General features: G+C 47.9%; 1 protein-coding gene across 1 annotated transcript; it reads right to left on the minus strand.

Moving 5' to 3' along the window:
- Window positions 1–3,912: 3,912 nt before the first annotated feature.
- UBXN10 (UBX domain protein 10) lies at window positions 3,913–9,724 on the minus strand. Its single transcript, XM_055262060.2, has 2 exons — window positions 9,626–9,724; window positions 3,913–5,225 (listed from the first exon to the last, which is right to left on the minus strand). Exon 2 carries the CDS (start codon window positions 5,208–5,210, stop codon window positions 4,368–4,370), a length of 843 nt encoding a protein of 280 aa, XP_055118035.1. The 5' UTR covers window positions 5,211–5,225; window positions 9,626–9,724; the 3' UTR covers window positions 3,913–4,367.
- Window positions 9,725–9,790: the final 66 nt, after the last annotated feature.

Genomic DNA, 9,790 nt, shown 5'->3' on the forward strand with positions numbered 1-9,790 from the left:
TTAGCTCTTAATTAAAGCAATGAATAGCTTTGATTTTCTCTGTACACTTTGTCCAAAAACACCCATGCATTTCCTTGATAGGAGTGTTCCTGCTGGTCAGTGTCTTTCCCCGCCTGCCATGTGCTTTGCTGCGTGGTGGTTGTTTGCTTGTTTGTTTTTGCGGAAACAATCCACGTTGGCGATATTGGTCAAGCTAAGTCCACCTGGGTAAATCCCAACTTGTCAAATACCCTCCTTTTTTCCCCTCCTTAAGAAAATGGATTATATGTCCAGAATCTGGCCACCTCTCATGACATCTGTGGCTACCACCCTGGCCCAAGCCACCATCACCTCTCTCTGGGGTCACCTTCGTATCTCCAGCACTCCGTCTTCTATCTTCCACCCCAGCCCCTCAACACGGCAGCCAGAGGGCGCCTCTGAGCAGGACAGTCTGAATGAGCCTTGCTCAGTTTTACCCGCGGGCATTTGTCACCACAGTCGTTCAGCCTCTTGGGATTGGATTTAAGTGTGTCCAAAAATACCTCCAGAGATTTGTGCTTCCGCGTCGACTGTTAGGAGGGCTGCTGCTTCCTAAACTGTTTGAACATAAAGGCACACAGATGAACGTCAGGGCTGGGAGAAGCTTCCCTAATCAGGAAAGGAAAGTGGCACGCCACCCGTGTAGACAAAAAATAAAACACCCAATTTTAGTTTTATGAGTGTTGTGTGTTGGTAACTGAGTCACCAAAAGTCTGTTCTCCTTTGATTGCTAACTCCTCCGAAGTGACCTCGGGCCTTCCCTGTTACATGGTGGGGTTTGGTTGGTTCTGGTTTCTGGATGAGAGTCAATAGGCTCATGAACTTTTAACTTTATTGTGGGGTGTTGCCTTAATGGACTAAGAAAACAGATGTTCCTGCTTAATTCTCAGAATGACTTCTAAACTAACACTAAAGCAAACTAATACAGCTTTCTTCATTATTCCGTTTAAAAGGTAGAAAAGTAGATCCTCTTACCATGTAAAAGGCTCTTTTATCCAAACTTCTTATGAGGACTTTATTTTAAAAACTAAGTAAAGAGAATCATCTTTGTCCCAAGAGGCAGGGTGGCTTTATTTGACATTAGAAGCCCATTTAAAATGGCAGGTAAGAGCATGAACAAAAGCAAAGTTTGGTTCCTCGAATGCCTGCTTTTGTAACGTGGGTGGATCTGGCTCTAGTCTTTAAGGTTATGAATTGGAATGAGTGCCCCAAGGCTGCTCTTAGTTTCTCTGTCTGTGAAGCATTTTATATGGGAGCTCTGGGGTGACTCTGGGTCCACAGTCGTGTTCACAAGCCATCTCTTCTGCAGGAGTGCCCTGGCTTGATGGCTGTTGGCTGGGTCCCCAGATACTCTCAGGGCAAGAACTGTTGTTATAACCACCTGCCATCTGCTGGTGCAAATTTTCTGGATTCTAGATGATGAATCACTTACTTCTCCTGCTGTTCCTTCTGCTGCCAAGACTAATTTACCTATTGGACTTTATGAGGGAATATACTGGAGTAATCTATAGTGAAGGTTTGTCCTATGCAAAGTTCCCACGCCATCACTAGAAAAGGTGGGGAAGAGTTTCCTTAGCATCTCCAGAAGGTGGGGAGAAGAGCCAGTAGTAACGATGTGGGATCCTCACTCTGGGGTCCTTTGCAGATAAAGCTATAGCCACTGACTTCAGTAAGGTTTGAGTTGAGAGTCCAATGGTGGGTTCATGTTTTCTTGCCAACACTTTCTTTTCAGGACACCCATACTTGTCTCAAAGTGTGGCACCGGGTAAGCCCTCAATGGCCATTGGTTAAATGAATAACTGAGGTCTATGACCCCAAATTAGGCAAGGCTGACCCACCCAAAGCCACCAAGAGGAGTGTGCTAGGCCACTTAAGCCCATTTAGGACAGGGGGCCTCAGCTGCAATGCAACATGTGGAGCCATCAGGAACTCTGAATTCTGATTTAGTTTGTTCTTGCCAATCCTCAAAATCAGAGTACTTGGAATGATGTTTAGGAAAAACTCAGGTGACTCTTATCCAGACAAGCTAAGTGCTGTGACAGAAGCTGAAGGCAGGAGCCCCGGAACTTCTGCAGTGGGCATCGGAAGTGTCTGGGGAGGAGGACTTGGTTCTAACAGTGGAACAAGTGCTTTCCCAATGAGAAAACTGAAGATCAGACTAACACACCCCTCTGTCCAGTCGTGTGTGGGAGCTGAAGTCTTAGGTTAAAATACGAGATGCACTTCTCCACTGACTCACTTTCACACAAGTTGGTTTTTATTGTTAGTATCATCTTTTGTCCAAAAAAAAAAAGCTTATTATGATGGTTTGAGTCTAGCTTTATTCACATATCCTAAAATATCCTAAAATATTTCTATGCTTATGCCTTCCACTTTTTCCCAACCCTAAAATTCTAAGCTCACCAGCAGCAGCAAACCCTAAGCGCAGAAGATTCTAACTCCTTCAAGCTTGCTCCATTTCACTCAAGTTTTTCTAAAGCTTTCCTGTCTGGAGAAATTACCAAGTCCCAGGTGGGTGGGATTTTATTCTTACCACAGAGTAGGTGTGATTTTATGGGAGGCTCTTCCCCCAGCCTCCTAGATCAGACACAGAGTTATGTGCTCGAGTCCTGGTGGGAAGTGAAATTCCTGTACTTTTAGGTGCTGGGCTCAAGTTCTGTCTGCTGTGGTCATTAACAGGAAGAGGTGGCCAGTTGTGTGGGCCTGCCCGAGGCACCACTGGCCCCAGCTGATCTTTCCAATCAAAGGAATGGCTGACCAAACCAGGATGGTATTAAGAAATTCTGTAAAACATTCAGAAATGACCTATTCTAGAGTGATCTGGGCAGGGTGGGATGCAGTTAGGACAAGACCAGCCTTCTTCTGAGCAAATGGCAGCAGTGCCCATCTCCACTGCTAAGCCTCAGTGTGCGAGAAAAAATACTCCCAACCATGCACCTTATCTGAGCACAAGATGCGCTTGTTGCTTGGGTAGCCACATTGATATGCTTCTGGAACTCCTGATTCCCGCCTTCTCTCTGTATACCCAGGAGGCGGGGGCACACACCAGAACTCAGGACTTTGTGTTGACCATGCTCTGGGGGAACATGCACAGAATGCCTGAGTGTTCCCTACTCTGAAGGATGATTTGGCCATAAAAGGGATCAGATGAGTCATGGAGTCTGGCTGAACTTACAATAGAAGAGAACACTGGCAAATTGTCCACATCACCACTTCAAAGTTGGGAACACAAGACCCCGTGGTCTTCAAAGCAGCTCAGGCTAAGACAGGCTGATGTATTTCATGCCGGTCAACCAGATGCTTGGGCACATGGTCTCTCAGCACAGGCACAGCAAAGTAACACAAGACCAAGGCACCCCCCCACCCAGAGGTTCTAAGTCAGAACAGGCACCTCTGTCACAGGTCCAAAGGACACGCCATGTTTGAAGTGGGCAACACACTGAAACTGGGGAATAAAACAATTGCTCTACTCCCAGATAAGCCAAGGAGGTTGTCAGTACAAACCTGTTTAGACTTATAGGTTTGTACATTTTAAAAACAAAAGATTCCATTACTGACAAAAGCAAAAGAAATCAGATCGCACTGGCTTTTCTCAGTTTTGGAAGAATTCAGCCCACAGAGTAGCTACCGGAAGTTGTAAACCTACTCAGTCTCTATTCAAAAGTAGCTACTGGGTAATCCATGCTCATGGAAGCAACTTACTTTCAAGCTTTAGGACTATTTTAGAAATGCTGATGTTTTGGGGAAGAAAACCCATTCTTTCCTTAGATGCCACCTCACACAAATAGTAAATCCCTAAGAAACTGAGCATGCATGGCAAAGGGCTACTTCCAAAGACGGGGTCAACAGCCTGTTTCTTTAAAATACTTGCAAGAAACACAAATGCCAGTTAGATAGTTCCTACACCGTGGTTATTTACCAGACAAGAATCCTCTCTGGGAAACGTTTAATCCTGCATCAAATACAGACAGGAAAACATTGGCTTCAAGAGAATCACAGTTCACTGTAAAGGCAAGCTGGTGTTCCAAAAGGACCGTCAGTTTAGAAGGACCGTCAGTTTAGAAGGAAAGGAGAAGTCGTGATCACCGCTGTTTCAGGAGCAGCCTTGGTAACTTGCCAGTTACGCTGGTGGTGGAGAGAATGGAACAGCTGGAAGGGAGACTTCTTAGCACGCTCGGCGCAGGCACAGACTTCACTGCTTCAGAGGACACACAGTGGAGACGAGAGTCCCAAGCTTCCCAGCTGCACCAGGTCCACATGGCACTTGAAACAGGCTGCCTGGGAGGCCATGACGCCCAAGCATGCTCCTTTGCTCAGAGACCCAGGACCTCAGCTGGATGGCTGTGAACTCAGGGCCACCCTTCCCCATCTTCCAGTGAGATGCCCAGCACAGACTTGTGGGGGATTCTGCACTCTTGCAGAGATTTGGTGAGGTCAGAAAATCGCCTCCTGGGCACCTCCATTGTTTCAATGCTGCAGTGTCGGTAGGAGGTTTTGTTTTTCTGTTCGGCCACAGCAACGATGGTTTGCAAATCATCAGTTGGCCGGAAATGGCGTACAAACCTTTGGCCTGTTGGTGATCTGACAGCAAGCAGCAACCTTGGTTCTTGGTCCGATGGTTCCTCCAGATTTCCAGCCCTGGAAGAGCCCTGTTTCTTGGTTCGGACGATGAATTTCCTCTCCACGGCACAAGCTCGGGCTCTGGAATCTTCTTCACTTGTCTTCATGGTGCCCGTCTCCTCTTGGTAAAGAGCCCGGATACTGCTCAGTTGCAGTGAGCTGGCCTTTTTGGCAACGGTTTCCACAGCCTCCTCCTCCAGGTTCTTTCTGTTGATGGAAGGAAGGACTGGATACTTATTGAGAGAAGAGGAAGCCCCAATGGGTACTTGCTGCAGCAGCTCAGGGATCTCATCAGAAGCTCCCTGGTTTGGAGATGTGGGTGCACAGGCTCCTGGTTTTTGGCTGCTTGGCGACTCATAGGGAATGGCTGGAGGCAGAGATGGTATATGATGAGCGCACACCTCCGTGCCCTGGGATTTTTGCAGACTCGGTCTTGCCCGTCGCTTGGCAGACTTGGGCCGTATCATGTGCATATTTAGTGAATTTGGCTGCCAAATGAGGTTGTCAACTGCTGTGCTGACAACAGTGCTACACTCAGGTGGTGCTATATTCACAGGGGCTTCTGTGGCCATTGCTTCTCAAGACCCCTAAGGAAGCAGGAAAAAAACAGGAGACCGTGGGTTAAACTTCCGGGGACTCCTAGATCCAAGCCATTCCCTCCCTGAGTGCCCAGAATAAGCACAAATTTCTGGCATCTAGTAAGGGGCACCAGCTGCAATTTGTTCATTCAGGCATGCATTCATTTATTTTAGGCACTTTGCGAGAGATCAGCAAAACGAAGTCCTTGCAACGTAAATTATTATAGTGAGGAAAGACAGGGGTTAAAACCCACAAGTAAGTAGACATTTTCAAAGAGTAACAACCGCTATGAAGAAAATAAAAAGTATTGCACCAGAGCGTGATTAAGGTGGGGGACTAATTCTTATTCTTTTAGGAGGGGGGACGTTTCTGGTAAAAAACAGAAAACCTGCTGTGTTTCAATAAAACTTCATTTTTGGACTCTGAAATTTGAATTTCAGATAATTTTCATGTGTCACAAAATACTCTCTTTTGATTCTTTTTCAATGATTTAAAAATGTGAAAGCTATTCTTAGTTCATGAGCCACACAAAATAGGTGACGGGCCGGATTTGGGCTGTGGGCCATCATTTGTTGGTCCCTGTCCTACAGCAACTCTGGGCGCATGCTAATTCTACAGATGTACGAGCCAGAAAGGTAGTGATTTCCCGACAGTCACACAGCCAGCTGGTGGCAGAGCTGGAGATAGGACCCAGGTCTTGTGACACCCGGCCCTGTGTCTTCTGTACCCATACAAGCTGCTTCCTGAGCCCAGCACATCACATTCTGTATGTCTGCTAGCTGCTCACATTTCTTTTTTTCTTTTTTCTTTTTTTTTTTTTTTTTTTTTTTGAGACAGAGTCTCACTCCATCACTCAGGCTGCAATGCAGTGGCACCATCTCAGCTCATTGCAATCTCCGCCTCCCAGGTTCAAGCAATTCTTGTGCTTCAGCCTCCTGAGCTGTTCAGACTTCTGTCTTCCCAGCTACCTGATAGGCACCCTGGGGCCTCTGTATTTGGATCTCCCACCAAAAGTCTGTGTGAGTGCTGGTTAAATCCACCAGAAGCAATGAACTGAAGCATGGTGGGAGGCGTGAACATTTCTCTGTGCAGACCCGGAATTGCTAAACCATGACACCTCCTCTTTCATTGCCATCTTGGTGGCCACTTCACTAACACTACTACCAGCACCTCCTCCTCCCAATCTCCAGTTCCATCTTCCCCTAAACATTGCAGACATCTTATTGGGCTCCCTGCCTCCCTCTGAATCCTGACCACCACTGTGACTCCTACCTTCTCTGCTCGAAAGCTGACCTGGCCTCTCCTACCCTTCTAAAGACCTTCTGGTGACTTTCCAGTGACTCATGGTCCCCAAGAAACAGCATATTTGGGAGCAAACGACAGAGGACCAGGTGTCACAAGGTGTGGGTTCAATTTCAGCTTCTCTGCCACTGGCTAGCTACCTGATCAAGGGGCAATCACTCTACCTGTCTGGCACAAAACTTTCCTCATCTATCAAATTAGCTAAATGATCTTAGAGGTATTACTTAAATACCTCAGAACATCAGTCTTTTTGTCTGTAACATGAGGATAATAACATGAAATAACGTAGGTAAGGCGGGAAGCACCAGGCTTAGTGCATGGTAGAAACTTAATTAAATGTTAAGCGCTTTTTGTTGCTGCTGTTGTTTGCTTTGGGTTGTCTGTTTAGTGCTTTCTATGTGCTAAGTTCAAAAGCCTTCCTTGTTTTGCTCTAGAACTTTTCCCCTTGTGTCCTCGGTGATTCTACTCCTAGTCAACTAGCTGGGTGAGTCCTGAAACTCATGCCTGCCCTGTCCACTGCACAGAAATGCAGGGAGGTGGACGGCAATGAGCTACCACCTATGCAGTTGCCTCAAAAACATGTGAAAAAAAAATCCTGAGTTGATCACTTCTCTTCTAATTGCACATTTTACTTACCTCAAATTCACTTCCCACAGACTGATTTGCACTTCCTGCAAATTCACTCCTTTCATCACAAAATCTTGAACAACGTAATCTGAGCCTCTCAGGGTTTGTATTCTAACCTTACCATTCTGCACATGTAACCACTGCTGCCTAATTTTAGGGAGTATCTGCTTCCTCTCCACTCAAACCAGGACCAAACACAACACAATATCTCTGTATCTTCCTGATGTCCTGCTCAATTCAAAATCTTGGACAAAGCTACCCTCTTTTAAAGGCCTCTATGTCTGCTGCATTCTACTCACAGCCTGAGTCTCTCTCCGCTCCCGTTTTCCACTTCTCCCTCGTCTTTCACACCCAGTCTGGCTGCTAGTAGCTCAGGAGCCTTCCCCTTAGCAAAGTTTTGGCATCAAAAAAGACTGCCCATCTCCTTGTTAATTTCATCTATTTTCTGATCAACTGTGAAGAATGTGTTTTTCCCCCTTTAGTCTCGTTCTCAAGTCTTTCTCTGGCAATTAGCAGCTCTGCACTTTCACTCAGGATGGCAGGAGAAGGTCATAACTGTCCAACTGTTCTGCCAAAGATAAGCTCCACAGGCAAACCCACGCCCCTCTCAGCCCACCCTCCCCACTTGTGGAATGGCTATTAATTTGCCACAGCTTCTACAGAATTATCACAGGCTTGGCTTCCAACACCCACACATGCCTCAGGAAGGTTTAACTGTCAGTGAGTTTGGTAACTTAGAAACCTCTTCCTTAACAACTTTGATGAGGAGAGTCATGTGTTCTCACAGGCTCTCTGCGGGATTATTTTTAACAGTAAAACTTGAGTATGTGCATGCACTTTCTATACCTTTTGGTTCTATATAATTATCCATGTTCAGGGGGTGTCATATTCAAGACACCCTGGTCATAAGATAACATGACTGTGAGCTATCTCAGAGAAAAACCTCAATTATGACTAATTCCTAGGAGCCCACTCATGGTTATTTAGAGACTAACACCTCCTTCAGGTAAAACCATTATATCCAACCTGCTTTCATAACCCACTGCCTCCTCCTGAGCACAGGGACCATCTGTTACACGGAGGGAACACCAGCTCTCCCCAGCATCCATCACATAGGGATGGGGCGGTGGGGAAACAGGTGTTTGGGGATCTGGGCCAACTGTGCCTTTATATTCACCCCTCGGGTCCTGAACCCTGCCCACCACCCTTAGTCCAGGAAGGCTCCTAGCAGCAGCCGTGATTATCCCTGCTCAGTTCATTTCACCACCTCTAGGCCTGGCAGCCGCTCAACCACAAACTGATTTGACAAGATCTAGGCGTAGGCATCTATCAAGCTGCCAAGCTGAATAGGCGAGTGGCCTGTTTACTTAAACACAATAGCTGCACCCCAGCGGCCTGCTAGGAGTCAGGAAGCAAACACTGCCAACTGTTTCCAAGAAGTTGCCAGAAGGGCAGGTGCCCATTCCTTAAGATTCATCACCAAATCAACTGGAAAGAAGGAAATGTGGATGGGAGAAGCTAAAGCAGGGCTCCTGCTTTCTAAGGGTGCCCACCACCCACCACAGGGTCAGACCACCCTATTTCACTCACAACCCAAATCTAAGCCTACAGTATATGCAGTAAAATATAACCACCTACACACCATCTGCTGGTATATACCAAGATACATACATTTGAATTGGTCTTTTAAAACTGTATCAGTTAATCCTATCCGTTGCCATCCCGCCCCCCTCAACCCACACCCCCACCGGGCTTTCAGGATAAAAATGCTCTGAAGAACCAACAGGAGATGGTGGTTGGCCTGAGAATGAAAAAACTCTGGTACCATTCCCAGTTCTACCCCAAACTAGTGATTAGAATACACTGTCCTATGCAGAGTGCCACACTGAACCACAAGCCACCAAGTGATCAAATGTTTGGATAGAGAATTGGGGATGATTCCAGCGTCAGAAGGGCAGGGAGGTGGTGGGGATAACTCAATTATGTCCAAGTTCCAGCGCCCTAGAAGGCAACAGGCTTAAGGGGCAGAGGAGGGATCTGGGGGAGGGGCGAGAAAGAGCGTTTAGAAAGCGAGAATTGACTTCAGTGAACGAGCACAGGACTGGGGGTGGGTCCATCTGGTTCCGGTCTCTGCCCTGCCGGAGACTGGGACATCCTTTTCTCTCCCTGGGTCTGTGTCCCCGTCGCTACATCCCAGCCTGGAGGGCATGGTCAAGCGGTTGCATAGGTCCCTCGGTTTCTGCAGAGCCCGGGAGTCACCCTATTTTGGTAAAGGTGAGCTCTGGCCAGGCTTGCTTTGCCTCCGGAGCAGACTTCTCTCCAGGCTCCTCGCCCGTCTCCCGGGGTTCGCGTCCCCGGGGTTGGGTCTGGGGAGGTCCTCCCTGGTGATGTGCTGGGGGCTCGGGGATGGCCTCCCCCGGCCCCTTCCAGGCCCGGCGGAGGCCAAGGGCAGGCCGCGGGATCGGGCAGCCGCGCTCACCTAGCCGTTCCGCTCCATCCGCCGCCTGCGCCCCGGCTCTGTCCTGCTGGTAAACAGCCCTGGTCTCCGGGCAACGCCGCGGGGTGGGGGGCCACGTGCTTCCGGCGTGACCGGAACCGGCCTGGGTCGGGTGGGGTCGGGTGGGGGCCGCTGGGCCAGGAGGGC

Source organism: Symphalangus syndactylus, chromosome 22 (assembly GCF_028878055.3).
Source record: "Symphalangus syndactylus isolate Jambi chromosome 22, NHGRI_mSymSyn1-v2.1_pri, whole genome shotgun sequence".
Taxonomy (NCBI): Eukaryota; Metazoa; Chordata; class Mammalia; order Primates; family Hylobatidae; genus Symphalangus; species Symphalangus syndactylus.